This window comes from Panthera uncia, assembly GCF_023721935.1.
Source record: "Panthera uncia isolate 11264 chromosome B2 unlocalized genomic scaffold, Puncia_PCG_1.0 HiC_scaffold_24, whole genome shotgun sequence".
In the NCBI taxonomy this organism is placed as follows: Eukaryota; Metazoa; Chordata; class Mammalia; order Carnivora; family Felidae; genus Panthera; species Panthera uncia.
In genome coordinates this window covers 14995638-15019822 of record NW_026057580.1, presented here as the reverse complement: position 1 = coordinate 15019822, position 24185 = coordinate 14995638, and the positions used below count along the sequence as shown (strand labels likewise).

General features: G+C 45.6%; 1 protein-coding gene across 6 annotated transcripts in view; it reads left to right on the top strand.

Moving 5' to 3' along the window:
• The window catches only part of ADGRF5 (adhesion G protein-coupled receptor F5), a 96845-nt gene that overhangs the window by 47660 nt on the left and 25000 nt on the right, over positions 1-24185 (top strand). For 4 of the 6 annotated variants that reach the window (XM_049653766.1, XM_049653770.1, XM_049653767.1 and 1 more), the window contains exons 3-10: positions 3574-3628; positions 13865-14038; positions 16241-16417; positions 16554-16663; positions 17915-17973; positions 18816-18958; positions 22687-22908; positions 23859-24062. In XM_049653766.1, coding sequence (XP_049509723.1) covers positions 3574-3628; positions 13865-14038; positions 16241-16417; positions 16554-16663; positions 17915-17973; positions 18816-18958; positions 22687-22908; positions 23859-24062 — 1144 coding nt within the window. The remainder of the gene's footprint in view (positions 1-3573; positions 3629-13864; positions 14039-16240; positions 16418-16553; positions 16664-17914; positions 17974-18815; positions 18959-22686; positions 22909-23858; positions 24063-24185) is intronic. The other 2 variants (XM_049653768.1, XM_049653771.1) reach the window with 1 other exon arrangement.

Below are 24185 nucleotides of genomic sequence, written 5' to 3'. Positions count from 1 at the left end.
GGTGCAGAGTTGTTTACTTTTACTTTGCTAGCACAAGTAAACCTGTGCTAGGATGCCTTTGTGGGGTGATAATTATCTAACTGGAGGCAAAGATGTCAAGCTGGGGAGTCCAGCTCAAGAAAAAGAGGAGTGAGGGACAGGGCTTTGGCGAGGAGGAGAGAGATCTGACGACCCTGGAGCCTTTAGTCACCACCTTATTGTCATCCTGTTCCCTGGGATTTTTTTTTTTTCACATAAAATGCCACCTCTCATTCCTGACTGATCGCCCATGATCACTCCAGGCTACCCCTTCCCCCACCCAAACCCATACACAATTATTTTAAAGTCATCATGTCCAAGAGGTGGGGCATTTCCTGGATTTGGTGACCTTGTGTCTTCTGGCTGAGACTTGGCCATCAGGAAATCCCCTTTGGATGGGGATGGCCATTGTCCTCAGAGACTCATCTAGGTACCTCTATATGGACAAGCAGGAGGAAGTCCCCTGGAAGTTCTGTTTTCTTCTCCGAAGTAAAGACTCATCTGAGAAGATCTATGCTCCCCTAAGAGTTCTCCACAGTACCCCATGTTTAAGAGAAAAGGCAAGTGCCAGAGTCACAGCAGTCCCTGAATGGGGGTGACACGAGGACTCAGGAGGGCAAGTATGGCCTCTGGTGAGTCCCAAGCCAGCCTGACACACAGACACATTCCACTGCCAGAAACCGTACAAGCAGCTGGTGTGCCTGAGAACATTGCTTTCCACGACGTGAGAAACTGAGCCTCAGAATGAGCGAGTGACTTTTCCAACCAGGAAGAGGGGGAGGTGGTGGGATTCGGTGCTTGGTGCGATTCTAACGTTTGCCTTGTTGAAATCCAGGCCCCCCTGACCTTGCAACCCATCTCTTGCAACCCTTTCCTGACCTTGCGACCCATCTCTTTGTACCTTCTCAAATCTGGGAGAGCCAAGGGTATTCACCACCACCCCCGCAGGGGACTCCTCAAAGACTTTATCGCTTTCAGTATTTTTGCCGCATTTGCCCCAACGATTGCGGGACTTAAAACAAAAAATGGGTTATTCTCACAAGAGGCGGTGCATCCTCGCTGGAAGGACGACAGAGGCAGTAGGTGACAGAGCTACAGAGGCGGTGCTTTGCAGAGATGTCCCCTGACAGTTCCCGATACTCACCATAAGAATGCAGGAAATAGTTAAAAAGTAGTGTTTCTCAAAAGATGGCCTCATGTCCAGAGATGTGCCCATTAAAAAGACAGTTTTTGTCACCGCACCCCAGACCTGCTAACCCGGACTGGGGGGAGCCAAGGGAAGTGATCCTTACGGTCACAGATTGAAATGCTATCTACGAGGGAATTGACTGCACCTGAATTGTTTTAACCTCAAGTCTTTAGCCCCTCCAGAAAATGGAGCAAATGAAATCGAGACCTTGGAGAGCTTCCCGAAGGTGACTGCCAGGGATCACCTTCTCCTGGGCCGAGTCCCCCAACCACAGCCCACGAAGAGTGGACGGAGAAGCCTTCCTGGTGGCTCCCCACTCCCTGTCCCTAGCCCCCCAGAGAGGATGCAGGCAGGAATAGAGCAGAAGCCCCTTCCCTTCTGCCTGGGCACAGAGCCAAAGCAGTCTCCGGGAGAAGCTGGACAGGAACCAGCCCTAGGCACTGACTTTGCTCCCTCTTGGTTGCTGCACATTTAGGTACAGCTAAGATAAGCCCTCTGCAAACAAAAGAGCATTTGGGCTTCTGACCTTCCAATCGTCATGCATCGTTCCTCTACTTGCTTCTTCAAGAACACTTATGAACTGTCAGGCACACCACTCCTGTACAGATCCTCATGGCTGTTAACACTGTCATCGAAAAGAAGGAGGGGATAGGAGGAGGTGACAGAGAAAGAAAGGGTGCTAGGTAAGAGAGCCGAGGTCACGGAGACAGACCCACCGTTTCCCGGGGTATCTCCTGATAAAATCATTCAATGCCCGTGTGGACACGTGCAGACTCTGGAGCCAGGCTAGCCCGGTTGGAGTCCTGGCTCTGCCCTTTAAAGGCTGTGTGACCTTAGGCAAGTCATTTGACCTCTCTGCGCCTGTGCTTTCTCATCAGGGAAATGTGAATAATCATAGTACCTGTGCCTTAGATTGTCGTGGGGATTAAATACCTAAGCACACATCAAGTACTCAACAGTGCCCGGCACAGGAGTGTTGGATATATTTTAGGCATTCATATTTTTATAATTGTTATGATGGGAGATAACTAGAAAATAATGAGAACTATAACTAGAAAATAACGAGAACCACAGATGGTACAATGAGCTTTGCCTGGGGTGACGTTCATGGATGTGTTGAGCTCATGGGAAAGGACACACCACAGAGGGCAGGGGCCGTATGGCTCTCCTGTTGAGCCTTGAAGGGAGTCTGGATTGGGAAGCACAGCCCAGCAGGGATGAACTAGGAAACCCAGGTCAGGTCAAGGTGTGGTTACCAGCCGCAGAATTGGCAGTGATCCCAACAAAGCCAATCCAAGTCAACTCTTAAAGAAAGCTGCATGATGACAGGAGAAGAGCTTTATAGAGACGAAGCGAGTGTCAATGTGTGGATGAAAGGGTCCGTGGCAATGGTGCTTCTAGAAGAGCGTGACGCTTTGTCCCAGAATAGCTCTTACGACGTCACCAAACTATTCTCGGTGCCTTACATTTGTTAATCATTTGATCCTTATGACAACCTCACAAGGCAGACTATTTTTATTCCTATATTATAGATGAGTACGGAGGCACAGAGAGGCTAAATAACTTGCCCAAGTTCACACAGCCACTTAACAGCAGAGCTAGGATTTGAACTCAATGTCCGTAGGGTCCTTGCTCTTAACTATTATAGTCTGTGGTATAATTCAACTTTATTAAGGGCTTACTATGTGTTACATGCAGTTGACTTAATTCTTATACCAGTTCTATGAGGTCGGAAATATTATTATTCCATTTTACAGAAAAGAAGACTGAGGCTCAGAGAGGGTAAGTAAGTTCCCCCAGGTCACATAACTAGTAAGCAGCACAACCTTGTGCCCGGGCAGTCTGACTCCAGAGCTAGCTCTCACAGCCCCTGCCACAGAAAGCAACAATAGAACCATCCAGGAGAAAAAGGAACAAAGGAGGAGAAAATGATTTCTAAGCATGCATAATGTAAACAGCCCTAACGCAGCAGAAAGATTGGGGTGGGGACAGGCTGAGTGCTGAGGAGAGGTCATGTCTCAGACTTGTCTAAGACTTGTCACCGGAATGACTCAGGGCTCAAGTCTTAGGCAGAGAGCACAAGTTAAAAACACCATAATTTGTATTTCTTGACCCGACTCAAACTACGGGGACTCGGAGAAACTCAGATGTGGTGATTGGTTCCGCTCCTGGGCCTAGAGACCGGTCTATGAAAAGTGAATGCCAACTCACATTCATAGAATTCCCGCCATGCACGGGGTACAAGGTGCTCACCCGGAATCCGCAGCCCTACGCTCAGCTCCTACGTTTCAGAGCACATGAGCAGGAAGCCAAGGAGATAAGACATCTCTAACCCTCACTGACAGTCTCCTAAAATGTTCTTTCAGATTCTCCGGGAACATGAACTAGCGGGGAAGGAGCCGCTAAGGCAAAAACGAGCAGGTACGTAAAGCCTTCGCTTGGCAGTCTCTTCTAGTAAGCCTGATCAAATGACATTTGCTGTGACTTTTCAAACCCTGTGATCCCTATAATGCAGTCTCCGAGTGTATCAGGGTTCAATTTCTAGAAGCAATTACAAGGGAACTCCATTCCCTCCTCTACCTAATGACATTAAATGGATTTTAGCAGCACGTTACAAGCCCCTCACCTCCCCCCTCTCTGCTCCCGAGATCCTGAAGAGTCTGTCCCCAGTGGCTCTCCTCAACTCCCACTTCCTAGCCTTTCAAAAACACCAATCTGATTCCCCATATAAAATCTTTCATGGGCTCCCAAATGCCTTGGATGTCTCCAAGGATTTTCTCAAATCCAATCACCTGCTGGATTGTTAGCAGACCCCACGTGATTTTCCCACTTATTCTCCTTCTGTTTCCTTTCACATGGTCGCTGCCCACCCACCACCCTCCTTTGTTTGTCGGAGAGACTCCATTCACATGGGCTCCTGCCACGTAAGGCTTTCCATTGATTCCCCAGACAGGGAGGGGCCGTTTTCCTGGGTTCCCACTGCTCTTGTCACATTCCCATAGCACAAGATGCGTCCCAATGCTTTGTAATAATTTTACTTCCCGTTTGTCATCCCCAGTAGACATGAGTTCCCTTGAACCCTCCTCATCTCTGTAGCCTGGCACTGAGCCCAGTTTCTCAGTAAATCAGTGAACAAATAGAGAGCGTATGTCCCTGTCGCAGCTGCCCCTGTGTGAGTCGAGGGTGGGTTCCTACCGCCAAAGCTGCTGGCCCAGTGTCTGTACCAATTCTGGAGAAGGTAGAACTTCTTAACCCTCAGGATTATGACTGAATCACACCCAGACATGCCGTGGTTTGGTCTGTTTGGCCTTGTCATCTGCAGGAGTCATAAAGCCGCCAAAGAGGGTGGGCTTTCGCGGGGGCCAGGATAAAGGTGTCTGTTGGAGCTTCTCAGAGCGCCAACCAGATCGACCTCTGCCCAGTGCTTGAAATGACAATTCGATCATATTTTATTAAGGACTCAAAATGTTCTCTGGAAGGTCATACCTTCATTTTTTCTTCCTTTGCGTTTCTTTCCTTCCTTTTCTGTTTCGGCTTTGTTTTATATCCTTATAGACCCTCACTCTCCCACTCCCCTCCTTCCCTGAAGCGGTCCGAAGCACACAGGTGGCACTTTCTGTGCGTTTAAACAAAGCATCAGTGCAGGCACTCCCATCCCCTGAGCCCCCTGGCACCCTGTGACAGGAGCGGAGCTGGAGATGTCCCCATTCGGTACTTTGAACGATTTTCTTTTTAAGAACCAAAGTACTTGCGGGTGAGTTCCAGCTCCAGGTTTCTCCCAGGCTCCTGTAAGGCCCAGGCTGCCAGCCTCCTCGGGGACAGTTGGTGACCATACAGCTGTAAAAGTAGCGTCTTCCTGCACTTCCGGGCCTGGCTGTCTGTGGCCCGTGGTGACATCGTGAGACGTTAGCCTTTGGGAAGGAAGCCACGCCTGCATCTAAGGATTTGACATTCCAAAATTTTCCAGATGTGCTTTCATTGAAAACCATCATGATGATAATAAATTACCATTAAAATATATTTTTCGTTTATTATACATGATCCTCTGTGCGCTTAGGCTTTTAGAGTCGTTTTGGAAGGTGATAATGACTCAACCCATCATCTGCAGAAGACGGTTTGACCTTGGGGCTTCTACAAAATCACCAAAGTAAGGAGTGGCTATGGAAAGACTCAGAGGCTAGACCTCAGAGAGCTGAAATATAAATTGCAATGGAGAGCACCATTCTCGAGGAAAACAATGAAAGAAACCAACAGGAGGCAAACAAAGTTTCCAAGAAAAGAGAATTGTCGACAGGCATTTCCTTTTGAGGCACTGGATCAAAGCTTTAGGGTTTGGGATAGATAGAATCATCTTTAAAAGTAGGATCAGCACTTACTTTTATGCTCAGAGCACTCTGGGCTTCTTCCTAAGTTACTCTGGTCAGTTATATATCTTCACTGGGCCCTGATATGCACACACACGTACATATGTGTGTATGTGTATGTATATTACATACATCATACAAACACAGACATATGATTGCATGCAAGTATATATATGAGTTATTACATTTCAGAGTTGTTGAGATGATTAAATAATATTATGTACATTTTATTTAAATGTTACTAGGGTTATCTAGGGATTTATTCGTGTGTTTTTTTCATTAAAAACAAAGATTTATTTATAGAAATAATATTGCATTTGAAAGAGCCTGAAATCCCTGGTGCAAAGAAGTTCCCGTATAGCCACTGAAGGCAGGAGAAGGGAAGACATGGCACACAAGTAGTGTTTTAGGAAAACGAATTCAGAACCCTGTTGGGGAAGAGGAGTCTGCACAAACACTTAGAGGCCAGAGGATCAGAAGAAGGGTGGATCTGCCAGTTAGAGCAGACAGGCTACTGGGGGGCAGGGGGAAAATCAGAATAGGACAGAGCATCCAGAGTTACGTCCCGACGAAACGAGGAAGTGGATTCTAGATCGGCTGAGAGGCTGACACACAGAAGGGACCGATGGAAGCCACCTGAAGTGAAAATTAGCCAGATGGTTATGGCTGAACGAATTAGAGGAAGAAGTCAGTGCTCGGGAGACCAGCGAGGAGGCTCAGCAGCATGGATCATCACTGGTCCTGGTTCCTCGAGTGAAACGGGGAAGGAGAAAGGGGAACATTTGTGAAAGACCTTACAAGGAGCGGGTCAAGAAGACTTGGAGACAGACTTGACATAGGGTGAAGGGTAGCGGTGATCCACGTGATACGGTAGGAGCACACAGACCTGGGTGTCTGAGGGATGTGGAGGCCACAGGGAGAACCACAGCTGGAATGGGAATCTTGTCTCGGAGGTTTGCCAGGAAGCTCCAAAGTTACTCTTAAGGGCAATCTTCTCAGGGGAGTGCGAGTGGACGTGTCTTTATTGGTTAGAAGTAACACGCATGTGTTCTCCGTGTCGGTGTGGAAGTGCTCTCTGCCAGGTTTCTGAGCCCGATTGGGGAATATTCTTGGGTCCTGGGCTGAAAAGTCCTCGTGGGTTCTTCTTTGGTTTCCGAAGGAATGACTGAGAATGGACACCTTTTCGAGAAAGGGAGACCCAGGGTGTCCTAGCCCCGTGCAAGAAGGGCTCACATTTACGTACCTACCTAGTGAGGAAATTGGGCTGTTGACTGCTGGTGTGGGAATGTCAATCTTTCTGCAGACCTGGCGGCCCCAGTGTGTGCTTGCCCTTCATCTGGGTCCAGGAAATGCTGTGCATTGTCTAGGTTGAGGAACGTATTTCGGGGAGCGAAGGTTATGTTTTCGTCTTTCTTAGGATAACACACGGCATTTAGTGCACTGAGCAAGCGGAGGTGGTGGCAGAGTGAGATGGCAAGAATGAGGCGCTCTCGGCCCAAGGTCTGGGGTTGGTTTTAGGGTTGATGTTCCATGTGTTGGGAATGCTTTTTCCTTTTCATTTCTTTTCTTTTTATTTTTACATTCATTTATTTTTGAGAAACGGAGTGAGACAAAGCGTGAGCGGGGGGCGGGGCGGGGGCAGAGAGAAGGAGACACAGAATCTGAAGCAGGCTCCAGGCTCCGAGCTGTCAGCACAGAGCCCGACACGGGGCTCGAACCCACGAACTGTGAGATCATGACCTGAGCCGAAGTCGGACGCTCAACCGACTGAGCCATCCAGGTGCCCCAATTTCTTTTTTTTTTTTTAATTAAAATAATTTTTTTGAGAGAGAGAGAGAGAAAGAGCATGAGCGGGGGAGAAGAGCAAAGAGAGAGGGAGAGAGAATCTTGAACAGGCTCCACACTACACTCAGCATGGAGCCCGATGCACGGCTCGATCTCATCGTAACCTGAACCAAAATCAAGAGTCAGACGCTTAACTGACTGAGCCACCCAGGCACCCCCCCCTTTTAATTTCTGATTAGTGTCGTTTGTTTGTGTAACAGTCTCAAAGGGGAGACCATTGGAGTAGCATTAGCTTTTCTTGACCTACCAGGGGGCATCTGCCTGTAATATCATCATCACACTTACTATCATTAATATTATTCTTTCTACCTGCTGTTTCAAAAGGGCTACTATAGGCCAGACAATTTGCTAGGGGCCCTCATACCAACTCCTTAGCAGCAATTCTGCAGAGAAGATATCACTCCTTTTTTTACACATGGCAAAGTGTGGCTCACAGAGGCTAAATGGCCTGTCCAGGTAAGAAGGTATTCCGGGGGCGCCTGAGTGGGTCAGTCGGTTAAGTGTCCGACTTTGGCTCAGGTCACGATCTCGCGGTTCGTGAGTTCGAGCCCCGCGTCGGGCTCTGCGCTGACGGCTCGGAGCCCGGAGCCTGCTTTGGATTCTGTGTCTCCCTCTCTCTCTGCCCCTCCCCTGCTCACGCTCTGTCTCTCTCTGTCTCAGAAATAAATAAAACATTAAAAAAAATTTTTTGGAAGGTATTCCACTGCCCCTCTCACTGGCTCCACAGTCCATGCTCATAGTGCAGAGTTAATAATTTTCAACATGTGTTTCTGGCTCCTGCCCATTAGATTCCATTCCACGGTTATTACAGCAGCTTCACAGGGTAAGGAGTACAGAGCACCGTCTTCAACTTAGCGGGAAAAGAGCTTTCTACGGGTCTGACCTGGGTATGTGACAAACTAGTAGAAACGATTCATTTCTCCAGACTTTACAGCCCAGCGTTCTATGACATGCTGTGATGCTCACCCTCTCTCCCATCCACACCTGCCGGTGAGCCATAGCCTGGGGCTCTGGTGGTTTTCCCCTGCGTGAACAAACCTTTCTAAAATCCAAATGGAGAACAGGATCCTTGGTCTATCTGTTGACAATGGTGCAATCAGAGACAGATGTGTAGCCAAATTGCTACCTACTACTAGAACATAGTAAGAAACAAGCAGAAAGACAGGTGGCTGTTAATATTTACCTGCTCCAGGGTGAGAAACAAGGGAGCCAAGCCTTCAGTGATCACGAAGCATCGTCCCTTTTTGGTCAAGAGAAAGATTACACCAACCTCCTTTCTCTTGGGAGATTGATTTAGGCATACTCAGTCTCCACCTTCTGAGAAGCCACAATTCCCATTAGAGTTGCCAGGCAAAAATAATATTGTTTGCTTAAACAGCTGAGATTAAGGCCCAGAACTACTTGTCGCACTTTGTGGCCAACGTTCCAGAAATGTCTCTTTAAGATAAGTGCTGCGTGTCGGGCAACGATTTATGGGAAAGGAGAAGGGAAAATCCTGGTGGGGTCGTACCTCTGGGCCTGCCTGATAGACCTCCATCTGTGACACTGATGACACCTGGAATGTGCTACCTTCCACTTGGGGCATCGGTTGAGTCAGAAAAGTTCAGGCAAACGGCAGGAGGCCACAGGAGCCCAAGAAAAAGCAAACACATTAAACTCTGGAATCAGATGGTCCAGAGGCAGCAGAGAAGAACTTAAGGGCCTCTAAAAGGACACACAATGACACAGAGGTGGGAAAACCATCCCCTGTTCCTCCTGAGCCCCCTTGTAGCCTGGGACAGATCAAGGAACATCACTCCCCCCAGCTCCAAAGTCCTCAGATTTGGGAGAGGCGAGGCAAGCAGGAGTTGGCATTTCCATCCCAAACTGTGGGTCTGTCTCAGGGCTGTGAGTACAGTGTGCCTCTGGTCCCACCCACCTGTGGGTCACAGTGACACCTGCACATCAAATCAGACACTCCCCCAGGGCCATACAGGGACAGGAATGACCCAGATCCCGAGGGCATCTTCTGTTCCTCAGGCAGGCCATGGAAATCACTCTCGAGGCTTTGGTCCTGATTTTCTCTTCCTGGAGTAAGAGGCCCCGAATATGCACATGGCAATCTCCTCCTCTCACTTGCATCTTTGCTCAACGTTTATGGCTTTAGAAAGGTCTTTTCTAACCATTCTAGATGGTTAAAATACCACTCTGCCCGCACTCTGCCTGCCACTGTTTTTTGACCCTGCTTTAGCATCTCCATGCCCTTCAGAACTGCCTGACGTTGAAGTTTCAGCCAACTTTTACCTCCCGCACGGGTGCAGGAGACCCATGGAAGTAGGTAGAGCTTTGCCTCTCTTATTTACGCCAGGTCCCCAGCACCTAGCGTCGTGCCTGGGAAGTAGGCACTCAGCCAACAGTAAAGTTACTTATGAATCGATAAGTCAAGAAACTAGGGCACAAATGAATAAATCTAGCTAGACTTAAGATCAAAATCCATGAGCGTCAATGAGGGGTCACAGTGTGTTTTTCCTCAGTGTGGATTTCTAAGACATTTATGATGCTGAAACAAATAGAACGATGTTTTAGATAATTCTTCCATTTATTATTAATAATTTTGCTCTTGGATATGCTTTTATTTTGAAATTGACTTTGAGAATTGCACACTAGTTCTAAAGACACATTTCATAATAATGCCTTGTCTTTTAGAGTACATTAGGGTTCACAAAGTGGTCACTTTCATTATCTTCTTCCATTAGAGTTGTGACAAGGAGTGGTTAAAAGAAAATGGACTTGGGGTGCCTGGGTGGCTCAGTCAGTTAACTATCAGACTTCAGCTCGTGGTCCATGAGTTCGACCGTGCATCGGGCTCTGTGCTGACAGCTTGGAGACTGGAGCCTGCTGCAGATTCTGTGTCTCCCTCTCTCTCTGACTCTCCCCTCCTTGCACTCTGCCTCTCTCCCTCTCAAAAATAAATAAACATAAAAAATTTTTTTAAAAAGAAAAAATAGACTTTGGGGCGCCTGGATGACTCAGTGGGTTGAGCGTCTGACTTCAGCTCAGGTCATGATCTCACAGTTTGTGAGTTTCAGCCCCACAACAGGCTCTCTGCTGTCAGTGCTTAGCCTGCTTCAGATCCTCTGTCTGTCTCTCTCTCTCTCTCCCTGCCCCTCCCCCACTCAGGCTCTCTCTCTCTCTCTCTCAAAATTAAATAAAACATTTAAGGGAAAAAAAATAAAATGAACTTTGGAGTTAAGAAAATATGGTTTCAAATCCCAGCTTTAAATTTGCTATTTATGTGGCTTTAACCCATCAAGCCTCAGTTTTATCATCTGCAAAATGGGTATATGCATACTCTCCTCATGACCTCAGACCCTACTGGCCAATGAATAAACGGCAGCTGCTATTATTATTGTTACTTTTGTTATGATCACTTTTGATCCATCTGGTATGACCGAAGAAAGACGTGCACAAATGCACTTGGAGGCCACCTGACTGTCTCCATAGGACCAGAAGCAGGGGGTGTCTGAAAACAACAACAACAAACAAAGCAAAAGCAAAAACAAAACAAGACAAACAACAAAACACACACACATGTAAAAAAAACAAGTTTAGGCGCTAATATTGGCTTTCCCGGATTACCTTCTTGGTTTCCTCACTTGGATTAGAACATTAAATCCTAAACCTGCCTGATCCAGAATCACCAGTGGGAATTGAAACACACACACACACACACACACACACACACACACATTTCTGGACCTAATCCATGAAGATTTTACTTTGACTCACCTGGGTTGAGACTCCAAAGTATTCATGTGTGTTGAATTCCCTAGATGTACATAATCATCAGTCAAGTGCAGACCACTGGCATAGATGACTTCCAAGGGCAAGCCCCTAGCCCTTTGAGTTACTATTGGATTGTTGAGCTTGTTTTAAAGAACTATTTCCATGCTGATGGCATTTCCTTCTCTAGTAGAGGTCCCCCATCTTTATCAGCCTCTAGGGAGAAGTGGCACTCAGGAGTTCTGAAACTCCTTTAGAAGTTGTTGAAGAACATAAAAAGCAGATGAGGGGAGAGGAACTTAGAGGTTAGTGCTTTAATTACAGTTGCACGAATCCCATGGAAGAGAATTTGCTAAAACCATAGGAACTTTCCTCTTCATATTTTAAGCTTGTGGCTCAGTTCCCTGTAAGATCTCACTGGAAGGACCACCTTGGTTTCAGTGGGGAATGATGCCATTGATGAATCACCATGTGCTTTCCAGGCATTCGCTTGTTCTGCAACTGTGTCTGGAAAGCGCACAGAGAGGTGGGCTCAGGGATGAGCGGGAGGAATGGTGAGCCGGCAGGCATTGAGGCTATGGTGGGGGTCAGATCCTGGGGTGCAACAATGCAGATGAGGAAGTGGGGGATGTGGGATTGTTATTGACTTCACTCTGCTAAAAAACCCTACCATCTAGGATATCCTGTTTACATTCAAGGGAGGAGATAGACTGCCTACGGACAAAGAGAATCCTGGAGCTAGGAATGCGCTGGAGGGTATAAACATTGCATTACTTTTCAGGAAAAAGAATATGCTCCAAGGCAGACTTTATAAATATTATGCAGCCGCCCTCCTCTCAAATGTTCCCTGTGGACAACCCACCGTGTCTAGAGTTAGGCTCACACAGATTAAGGTTAGCAATTCTTCCGGGAAGCCTGTTTTCATCACAGAACCATCAGAGAATCAGAAAGAAAACAGGAAATTTTAGGCATCGCTGTGGTATCATGACAGCCTGTGACTCTGCGCCAGGTTTTAAAAGCCTTTTTGCTCTGCTTGTAAATACATTTTTATAAGGAGGAAATATACCTTAAGATGCAGTCTTAATTTTGAGAGATAGACAAAGACTTTTTTCACAGTTTGAGTTAATTACAGCAAGTTGCAGGACGGATGCCAAAATGAAATACTTCTCAACAAGGTTGATGAGTAAAACCCAACTTCTTCTTATTTGTTTGTTTGTTTGCCTATTTTCTTCCAAGATTTTGTGTAAATTCAAATTAGTTACATGTAGGGTAGCATTGGTTTTAGGAGTAGAATTTAGTGAGTGATTCTAAAATCAACCTTCTAAGGCATAGTTTATAACTATCAGTTTACAAATATTACAGCTTTCTGTAATAAAAACTTATTCTGTAATAAAAACTTTGTGGGAGTTTCCCACAATGAACTTAACTCATTTTTAGTCCTTCACATCAATATTCCTTGGAAAGTTTTAAACAAATCTGGCCATATTATGGGAAAAATTTTTGCCCTTTTAGAAAACATAGAATTGATTTTTTTGGCAAAATATACATCATGCAAAATATACATCAGATTTGACTTAAGTTTTCAAGTAATACTTTTGCAAGTATTCTCTAACCTTTTCCTTCTTTGACTGACAAGATCAAATAAGCCACAATTTGTCTTCTCGACGCATCTGTGTAAAAATTTCTCCTAATCTTTGAAGGTTCATCATTAGCTATGAAACTCGTCCTTGGCTTCTGCTCCTCTTATGTATTTCAGCCAAGAATGAACCAAAGATTCGGGCAGTGATGGGGAGGTGAATGTGTGGCTCTCTTAGAGGGTCACAATTTTAATAAGAGCTAATTGGGCACATGTTTATTATGGGGTGAGCTCCATGCCAGATAGAGTCAAGCCATACAAAGTGAAAGAAATAGTTCCTGCCCTTGAGAAGCTTACAACTGGTGAACCAGACATGCTGTAATACAGGAAATTATGAAATGACATTCCAGTTTATATATTGTCTGGCTTGCTGGTGGGTGGGTATGTGTTGGACCAAATACATCTAGGATGCCAGACACAGAAACAGCCTGGAGACCATTTGGAAGGGCGATGAAGAGCTGGAGATATCTCTGATTTTACGTTCTCCTGGGCAAATTTTACTTTTGTTGAGTACCCATCATGTTCAGGACACCAGAGGTACACAGCGAGAACTAAGAGCCCATGCTATGTGCGTAGGCTAAGGGCAAAGGAAATTAACAGGATGACTCTTCCTGGAGGACTTCAAGCCATGCGTAGTTCAGATCTCAAAATATACGCGTGTCAGTTGAATGGTGTTGGAAACACCCTGACTCATTTCTCTGAGTCAGGACCGTGGCTTTATTGTCTGGATGTTGCCAAGGCCCCCTGCTAGATCTCCCTGCTTCTGTTCTAGACAGGTCCTGAGCTTAGCCTGTGAATCTCTCAAATGGCCAGAGGCCACTGCACTTAGACCAGAAAGATCAGTTGCCTTCCTTCTTTAAATGGTAAAGTCATAGACAGGGAGCACCATAAATGGGGCAAGGCTGATGTGCCAGCATCCACATAGTCCTGTTATTGCCTGTAAATGTGGAACTGTCCGCCATGCTCCCTCTCTGCCCACCACCCTCCCCGCCCTCCCCCCCCGCCCCCCACCGTGGTGAATTCTCACAGGTTCCTGTGCTTTCCTTTCAGTTGCCTCAAGCAGAGTTGCAGCTGAAGAGTACACTGTTGATGTTGAGATCAGTTTTGAAAACGCCTCCTTCCTGGAGCCTATCAAAACTTACTTGAACAGCCTCAGTTTCCCAATTCAAGGGAACAGCACTGACCAAGCCACCACCACCATTTTAAGCATTGAGGTGACCACAGGTGAGTCAAAGACCCGTTGCTATAGAATGGAGGGTTGGGAATATCAGGAGAGGAGCTGTCCGAGCTCCTTACTGTCACAGCAAATTGCAATTCGTAGGCAAGTGACGTGACTCAAAAAGGCCTGATGTGTGATTTTATGACTTCACGGCCTTCCAGAATGCAGCCCCTCTTGGCAGACTCCATAGCCAGTTCCTTATCTCAAATGGGAGCCAAATGTTTGCTTGGTGGTTTGTGTATTGGTTGTCACAAAATGGTCCCAAGATATTTCCAGGTCCTTCACAACAGGCTACTTGGTCCCATCCATCTGGGTAGTCAGTGGGTACGGCAAGGACTGGTTCAGGTATTAATAAAGAGCAAGTTCCCTTCATTTTGGCAGCATAGGTCAGGAAATGGGAACCAGGTACACACCTGGATTTGGCCGTGTGACGGGATTTTCTGGTCACTGCCTCCCTTTTGAGATTATGCGAGCTGTCCTATTTCTCAGGCACCATCACCTGGGATGCTATGATATGGGAGTCCCCCTTGTCCCAAACAAAGTTATTGCCTTGCAAACACTAACAGATTTGGGATTTCATGATTCTAAAATGGAGGCAAGAATAAAATTCTTATCTTTTAAGAATTTTTTGAATTATATTTCAAATAGTTCATCAGCATCAGTCTATGTATTCCAATGTTTATTCCTTTGATTTTGAGAGAGAAAGAGAGAGAGAGAGCATGTGAATGGGGGAGAGAGGCAGAGAGGGAGAGAGAGAGTTTTAAGCAGGCTCCACACTCGGTGGAGCCACCCAGGTCACCAAGTGAGCCACCAAGCACCCCAATCCAATTTTTTATTCTTTTTTTTTTTTTAATTTTTTTTTAAGTTTATTTATTTTTGAGACAGAGAGAGACAGAGCATGAACGGGGAAGGGTCAGAGAGAGGGAGACACAGAATCCGAAGCAGGCTCCAGGCTCTGAGCCATCAGCCCAGAGCCCGACGTGGGGCTCGAACTCACGGACCGTGAGATCGTGACCTGAGCCGAAGTCGGACGCTCAACCGACTGAGCCACCCAGGCGCCCCACAATTTTTTATTCTTAATATATGCTAGCTGAACCCGAAATGGCTGCTTCCTAGCTCCCTCTGGATGCCCTTCCCACCCATGCTGTGGCAAAGGACTACATCAGTGTCCACAGATTTACTAGAGCCTGGGTGCCTCTCCTATTTCAGGAACAGTGATCTGATGACTTTCCTTTGGGTAGTCACTCTTAGAATAGACAGCTCCCCATGACATGACTTCGATCGAGTTTTAGAAATAAATTCAAAGCCCTCTGTTTTCAGAGCATTTTCCAATGTCCCCAGTGGGATTAGAAAGTATTTGGTTTGTTTACGTGTGACTAGAAATGTAACAGGCACAATTTTATTTGTACTCTGTATTTGCTGTTTAACAAATTACCCCAAAACTTAGCATCCTAAAACAACAAACATTTATCGTACCATACAACTTCTGAGGGCTAAGAATTCAGAAGGAGCTTAGCTGGGTGGCCCCGGCTCAGGGTCTCTTATGAGGGCACAGTCAAGCTTCGGGCAGAGTAGCAGTCCTCCAAAGGCTCCACTGCAGCTAGAAAATCCCCTCTGAAGCCCACTCACATGGTTGTTGGCAGGACTCAGCTCCTCACTAGCTGTTGACTGGAGACTTGCTTCTCACCATGTTGGCCTCTCCATGACATGTCCTCATGCAATGGCAGCTGGCTTCCCCCCCGGAGCAAGTGGTGAGAGACAGACATCACCGAAGGAAGCCACAGCGTCTTATATCCTAATCTCACGAGTGATATATCATCACTTCTGCCATGTTCTGTTGGTCACACAGACTAAGTCTAGGGCAACATGAGAGTGAGTGACAAAACAGTGTTAATAGTCAGAAATAGGGGTGGTCAGGGGCTGCCTTGGAAGCTGGCTACCATACACTTTGTGTCCAGAAATCTGTCTATCACATTATTATTGTAGGCATCCGCTGTAACAGTCAGAGCAGTCATCCTTCAGACGGCCATACCTAATAGCGTGGTGATGTGTACGGGAATCACACGAATCTCACGTAGTACTGTTGAACTTCCCAAAGGGCAATGTGGAGTCAAGTTAGAATTTTCTACAGAGTATAAATACTTACAGTCTATACATGTAAAGGTGGCGAGCACCTTCTCTCTCCTCACTGTTCTGGTTGTTGATAGTCTGCAGACCTACTGGAAATGAAATCTGGTGCTCGTGTGAGACAGGCTATAGGTGGCCTCAAGAAAGGTGTCTCCACAATCTCACTTGTCAAGAGCATGATGGCTTCCCTGCAGGGCATCGTTGCAGTTGCCTTAAAGGACTACCTCCCAAGGGACCTTTTTGCCAGCTCCAGGGAGGTAAGTAACTGTTGATTAAGTGTTTGTTTGTTTGTTTGTTGAGTGACCGATATCAACTCAAGCAAATGTTTCTCGGTCCTGTGTGTATTCAAACACTAACATGAGATTTTGAAATACTGCCCTGTGATTATTTCAGCAGATGTTACCCTAAGAATGTCAGTCCGACTCAATGTGGGCTTTCAACAAGACCTCAAGAACTCTTCCTCTGCTCTCTATAGGTCCTACAAGACTGACTTGGAAACAGCGGTAGGTTTTGACCCCAAGAACCTCTTAGCCAACAAGTTCTTTGGGCTGGACTGAATCTGTTGCATTCACCAAGGATAAATTCTGTCAGAGTTTATGAATATGGGCATCAAAAATATTTCTAGATATCTGGGATGATGAATTACGGAGTGTTCAAATCCAACAGTGTGCAGGGGATGATTTTATGTCATCTCGACCTATAGGTGGAACTTCCTCCCAGGGTAGAATTGATTCAGAGGAGACTTGGTGTCATCAACCCACTGAATCCCATTCAGGTCTAGAAGCACCTGGTGGCGCGTTTCTATTTGTCTTCCCACACTTCACGGATGAAGCCCTAACGTCTTTTGGGTAGATCAGCCCAAGGCTGGCACCGTGGTTTCAAATCATTCCACATTAAAGGTCATGAGGCATTCTCACTTAAGACAGATTTCAATTTACTCATATAAAAATAGAGAATATTCCCGGAGTATTAACTGAGTGCCAGACACTACTCTAAGTGATTTACACTGGATTAATTCATCTGAACCTAAAGGCTTTGCTTGAGTGAACTCATTTGCGATAGAGTGTCCCAGTTGGTGTGGTACAAATTATTACAGGGGGGCTGAGATAATGACTTCCCTTAACTCTCTGGGCAGCCAAGCCCCTGCCTCAGGCCAGGAGCAGCCTCTGCTTACCCTTGGAAACCACATGAATGAGGTTTCATTTTCTGTGGGTGCCATGCTGCAGCGCCGAAGGGCTCTTGGACATCTGATGTGCCTATCTGGCATGTGATAGCGCTACACAGCGTGAGAACCTTCCGCACACGCTGCACCCTCAATTATATGCTTTTGAGGGAAGAGAGAGTTCCATATTCATCTTTGGATCCTACCAACCCAGCTTCCTGGCACGGTGCTCTGCACCCACAGTGCTTTGCATGTTGCATCTACTGGTAAATGTGACTTGAATCAAAATGAATTCCCTGGGGTGGGTATTCAGAGAAACCTCCCCATTTTCTCTGCCAGGCATTTCCCTGAGCGAGATTTTTGGCACATTAAATCTGGTGTCTGTTTGCTTCTTGGAGAACCCAGGCTGACATAGGTCAAGAGGAATTACTTCTTCAAAGTTCTGTCAGCGTTAGCCTTAACAAAATATACGGGAGAAAGTTTTACCTGGGATGATAAGAAAAAATAATGTGCTTTTTACTCTGCTTTCAACCTTTTGACTTATCTCTCACTGGACCTTGATACATGACACTTGTCTTTCTTTGTTTTCCAGTTCTGGAAAGGTTACAGTATTTTACCAGGCTTCAAATTGGTGACTGTGACAGGGTTCAGGTAAGAAGCTGTAATCGGGTCATTCCTGCCCAACGGCAGAGACCACTACGTTAGTGAAGAAGAAACAACCCATTAGAGGGGCATCATCTAGAGCAGTTTGGTAGAAGTGGAGACAATGCTCGATTGGTAGGGCGCAAAGAGGGAGGCAATACTGAGAATGGAAACTCACTCCTCACAGATATACCCGCTTAAATGGAAAATGAGCCCAAGACTTCTGTTTATTCTGTGCCTGCAGGAGTTTTGCAAACAGATAAGGGATAAGTCCACAGACTAGGGAGTTCCAAAATATAAAAGTGAAAGAATGTCATGCATGATGCTTTATTCAAGAAAAGTTGTCCAGCCAGCCACGGGCACAGAGTTGCACGCTGCTGTGTAAATGGCTCCGCCTGGAGTTGGGCTCCACGGCAGCCCTAAGGAGGTATGCACAGTGTTTCAAAAAGTTAGATGCCAATTTTAACAATGAAGAATGTTCACAGAAACATTCGGGATTCTGCTTCAGTTGACATTCAGCATATCTGGTAACCTCGGGCCAGCATGGCTGTGTGACAACAGTCTCTGCACTGTGGCTGTGACCCTATGACCAACTTGTGTGATTCACTTCACTCATTCCCGTCCAGCCGTTTTGCTCACTTACGTTACCTGCCTGCAGACATTTGAGTGTGCAAGCCTTTGTTGCAGGCTTTCAGCTAGAGCCTGAAACTGGGTTGATTTGAGTGAACCTTTGAAGATAAAAAGTACCCAGGCTGTGCTTGCCATTTTGTTTTCCCATGTAAATAAACCATAAGGATCTAGACTCTTCCAGGTCAGTTACTGCCTTACTGAACCGAGTGGTCTCCATCCAGGCCCGGAAGTGTGGTTGTGACATACGAGGTCAAGACTACAACACCATCACCTGAATTGATGCGTAAAGCAAATGATCAAGTAATGCGGAACCTTAATCAGACCTACAAAATGGACTACAATTCCTTTCAAGTAGTTACTAGCAGTAAGTAGGACATCTCCATGTTTTTCCTATACATGGATTCTATTTAGCTATAGCAATGGTATTTATCATTATGCTTAAAACCAGGAAATTACATTACAGTGCCCTCCATGGGGAGATGCTGTCTGGTTCCTGGCACAGAGGCTTCCCATCTGAGGCACCGTTACAGATCCTGCCAACCAGGCTAATGTCACTGCAGTTGGGAAAGGGGTTGCAGAGGGGGAGAGATTTTGCAAGAGGGTCCCAGAGCCATCTGGGTCGATGGAGGGCTTTGTTTCGTTTCGTTTCGTTTTTAGTCAGAAGTCTGGGGGCGCCTGGGTGGCTCAGTCGGTTGGGCGTCCCACTTCGGCTCAGGTCATGATCTCACAGTCTGTGAGTTCGAGCCCCGAGTCGGGCTCTGCGCTGACAGCTCGGAGCCCAGAGCCTGCTTGAGATGCTGTCTCTCCCTCTCTCTCTCTGCCCCTCCCCTACTCATGCTCTGTCTCTCAAAAATAAATAAATGTTAAAAAAAAATTAAAAATAAAAAAATAAACACATAATCGGAAGTCCCACATCATCCGGGCGCCTGCGTGGCTCAGTCAGTTAAGCAGCCAACTCTTGATTTAGGCTCAGGTTATGATCTCGTGGTGCATGTGATCAGGACAGAGCCCTGAAAGCATGGAGCCTGCTTGGGATTCTCTCTCTCCCTCTCTCTCTCTCTGCTCATCTCCCACTCTCTCTCTTGCTCTCAAAAAAAAAAAAAAAAAAAAAAAGTCCCAAAACATCCACAAACTAACATTGGAGTGGGGTTGGGACATCCATGAAATGCACTGATATTAAACAATTGATACTGTTATTTTAGAGAAGTAGTTCTTGAAGTATGCACCCCCCCCCCCAAACCAGCAGCGTCAGCATCCCCTGGAACTTGTTAGAAATACAAATTCCTAGGGCCACCGCAACCAACCAGGGCAATCTGTGTTTCCACAAGCCCTTCAAGTGATTCTAATGTGTGGGAAAGTTTGAGAACCTCTGCTTTGGATCCCATAGAGCAGTAGTGAAAATCCTGGGATTTTTAAATGCTTTCCCCCATTTTACAAATGGGTACAGAGTTGTGTTCTGGTGTGTTACCAGGTGGGTGGACCTATTGTCACTTGGGAAATAGAAAGGAGAGAGCCAGCTGGGCAGAGATTCGGCAGGCAAGAATTTGGAGGCAGATGTCCTAGATAATTCTAGTACGTGGTTCCAGAATAAAGTCTATGCCTCTTCAGAACCACGCTGCGTCCATTTGGGGAGGACTCTGAAAGGTCAGTTGCAGGCGCCTCTGGGAGACAGGGCACAGGGGTTAGGCCGTCCCCACGACAGATTTACACTGCTCGTCTTTATATTCTCCAGTAGTTTTAGATGCCAGGTCATTTTCAAAAACAAAATGTTAAAAGAGATATGCACAGTGGTAAGAAAGTGCTACAACCGAAGCAAGGAGAAAAGAAAAATAACAATTGGAATAAATAAGGCAGCAACAACACAGGTGAAAACTGGAAAACTGAAGGAAGAGGAGTGAGTGGCCTAAAATTCAGACTCCCATGGAAGGCAGCCAGCCATGCCACCCCTGCCTGACCCCCAACACCACCCCCCCAACCCACACAGGTTTTGCCTTGAGCAAGTCCCTGTATTTATGGTTCTGAGGGCCGAGGACAATATCGGCCTCTTGCAGAGGTAAGCTTTGGTTATGATTACTCTCTCCTCCAAATTTCAGTTGTGTTGAGGTTAGCCAGCCACTTAAACGAGTTTTACTGGTTAGTGGCTGACTGCCGGTCCAGAAACATGGTGTTGACAATGCAGTTCACAAAGGCACTTTGGAGTTTGTGCCTTATTCTTCCAAAGAGCAATGAAGCCATTGCGAACGGCACTTGACCCTGCTTCTACAGAGGGTTTACATCCAGAATGATCCTGGGATGTGCACGGACTCAGACCAAGAAACACGAACTTATGTCATGTGCAATTCCACGGGAGAGCTCAGACATCATCCTGCTTTCCATAGTGTTGGTGGTATTTACCTAGAATATAAATATCCAGAAGGTCAAGTGACTGGGTGTTTGTTTTTAACTTATAGTTATATTTGGAGGCAGAGGAGAGGAACAGAACCAGAAAGAAAAAGAGCCGAACGAATGAGTTAGTATCAGGAACTTATTTTAAACCTTTATGAACTGCAAAGGGCACGGGGCAATGTTCAGAACATTTCCATTTATTTGGTGGTATATTAATCCTCAATATAATCAATGTTTGGTTAATTAGCAGGGTCACTTAACCAGAATGTTCCTTTAATCACTGCCGATAGATTTACGGTCAATTCCACATAACCACATTCTACTGGCAGTCTTACTAATCATTATTATTGGCGACAATGATAATGAAGAGAGACATTGTTATTGTTTCTTTCCTGTGTTAAGCCCAGAGGGTTACAAATATTTTGTCTTCATATATCCTGTGAGATAGGTACTATTATCTCCATTTTATAGGTGAGGAAATGGAAGCTGAGAGAGGGTAAAGAATGTGCTCAAGAACACATAGTAAGTAACATAAGTTTGTATGACTTCAGAGTCCGTTCACTACATTAAATATTCACAGAAGGCCTGGCTTCTTAACAGTTAAATGTGATATTTTAAAATCTTATTTAATTCAGGAGCCTAACAAAAGAGATAAGAAATATTTAGATACCTTGATATTTTGACTGGAACATCATAGCTCCCCAAATTAATTTTACGGTGTTTTGGTCCCATGTTTACAATATGGAAAGGGTCTGGCCTGAGCCTGACGCCTGTGTAAAAGAGGCCTCATACAGCTTCTTCATCCAGCCCCTCTGATTCCCTCAACACGTAGAATTCATGAAGGACATAGAATAAGAAACACGGCTTACAGGACATAAACTGCATGTTGTGTGAGCAAAGGACAGCCATAAAAAACACGCACAAAAATAGTAAATGTTGTGTTTTATTTCTACCCGTAAAATGACTTCATGCCATCGTTCTCCAGAATTTTACTGTGAAAACAGTAATAGGTACCATTCCCCCAGATCACCTCCCATGATAGCTCTTGCTGCTACTGTTTCCCAGACAAGGGAGCTGCGGCTCAGAGAGGCTTAGTAAATTCCCTAGGGCCACACAGCTATGTGTGGCACAGAACCAAAATTCAAATCTGGACCTGTATGTCTAACAAGCTCTCCTTCTTACGGGCCTGTGGGTATTGAGTCTTTAAAAAAAAAATCTTAACAGACTATTGCAAGAAATTATTTTTTCCCTGTTTATAATTCATCGAAGACATAGGACAGAGCATTCAGTGGTGTGGGGTATTTGTTATCAGCAGGAAGCTGTTGATATTATTGAGTCAGTAGCAAAGAAGCTTGATGTTTAAATTAGCTGGGGTGGCTTTTTTAGCAGCAAACGAGCAATTTTCCACCAGACTCTTTGAAATATTGAAAAGAGCTTTGAAATTCCTGTTACTACCATTGAGGGTTCTTACTACCATTTCCATTACTACCATTGTGCAAAGATTCCGAACTGGAAGCCATGTCCCCGGTATCTGGTAACTGGTAAGTCTCTGGGCCTCAGACACCAGCAATCCGGGCAAGGAATGAGGAGGATGTGTTGCCTCATTCCAGACAGCACCATGGACCCATGTGGTGGGGGCGTCTGGTGGGTAGCGTGAATTACATTCATTTGCTTTGACATCTTACTACCTTTTCTTTGGGTTTCCAGATGAAACTAAGTTCACCATCGTGCCAGAAATCATTTTTGAAGGGGACACGGTAACTCTGATGTGTGAAACTGAAGTTTTGTCCTCTAACGTGTCCTGGCACCATGTCGAAAGGCACTCCGACATCCAGAACAAAAGCAGATTCTCGGTTTACACCTTCGTGCTCAACAACATGACCTCAATATCGCGCCTCACTATTTACAACATCACTCAGGGGGACGCAGGTGGGATTTCATCCAATAACTGGTGCAGGGAAAGGAACAAAAAACTCATAAAGAAACAAGCCGTGGAATGTGTATATGGTGTTTTCCTCTCTGAAAAGAAGTCACCAGGCTCAACTTTTCAAAATTAAAAATGAATCCCATGGCATATGCGTAAGCGAATATAGATAGCATTGGAGACAAAAACAGGTTTCCACATTTACCAAGGGCTTATGAGTTAGAAAGTGAGAGGAAAAGCTGACTTTTGTTTTTAATTTTCAAAAACTCTTAAAGAGCTTTGTTGAGACATACAATAAGCTGTACATACTCAAAACTTGTACAGTTTAACAGTTTAACAAGTTTTGACATATATATAGACCTGTGAACTACCACCCTCGTCAGGACCATCGCCCTCCATCACCCCCTGCCCAGTTTTCTTGCATTCTATTGTAATCTCTCCTTCCCCCAAAACAACAGAAGCAGAAGTTTGAAACCTGACATTCTAGAATTTAATAACCCCGTTGTAACCCAGATGTGAATGGGGCAGTGGGGGCGGGCACCTCTTTTTCTCTGACTGAGAAGTTGGTTTGCAGACCCACGGGTCCTGTTCCATCTTTATTGATTCTGATTTTGCCGCAGAGTTAAATAGAATGCCCAAATCATCCACAGTCTTCTAACTCTCCTTGCTACCTCTTCCATCCCCACACATTTTTTTTTCTTACCAGCAAAGACTGAGATTTCTGCTCCTTCCTTAGAACATCTCTCTACTCATTTAACTTGCGGCATCAGAAATGATCTGCATTGACTTTCTGCACTTCCTGAATGTGTCTTCAGGGTTGTTTAGAGCAAGTCTTGGATGCTTTTGCAAACGATGTTTGGCGAAATACTGTCATGACACACGAGACGAGGCTATCATTCTTCTAAGGAAATACATATACATGGCCATAAAAAATGCATTTGTATATTCTATGCAGGTGAATATATTTGCAAGCTGACATTAGATATTTTTGAATATGAGTCCAGAAAAAAAATGGATGTTACACCCATCCGAATTTTGGCAACTGAAGAAATGAAGGTGACGTGTGATAACAATCCTGTATCTTTGAACTGCTGCAGTGAGATTAACGTTAATTGGAGCATGGTAGAATGGAAGCAGCAGGGGAAAATAAACATTCCAGGTAAGGATGTTAGATGCCCTTTTGCATATACACTTTTGCCTCTTGGCCAAGTAAAAATGGGAGAGGCACTGGGTAGAAGAGGAAATGTCAGACGGCTGTTTTTTCCCAAACTTCACACTGTGA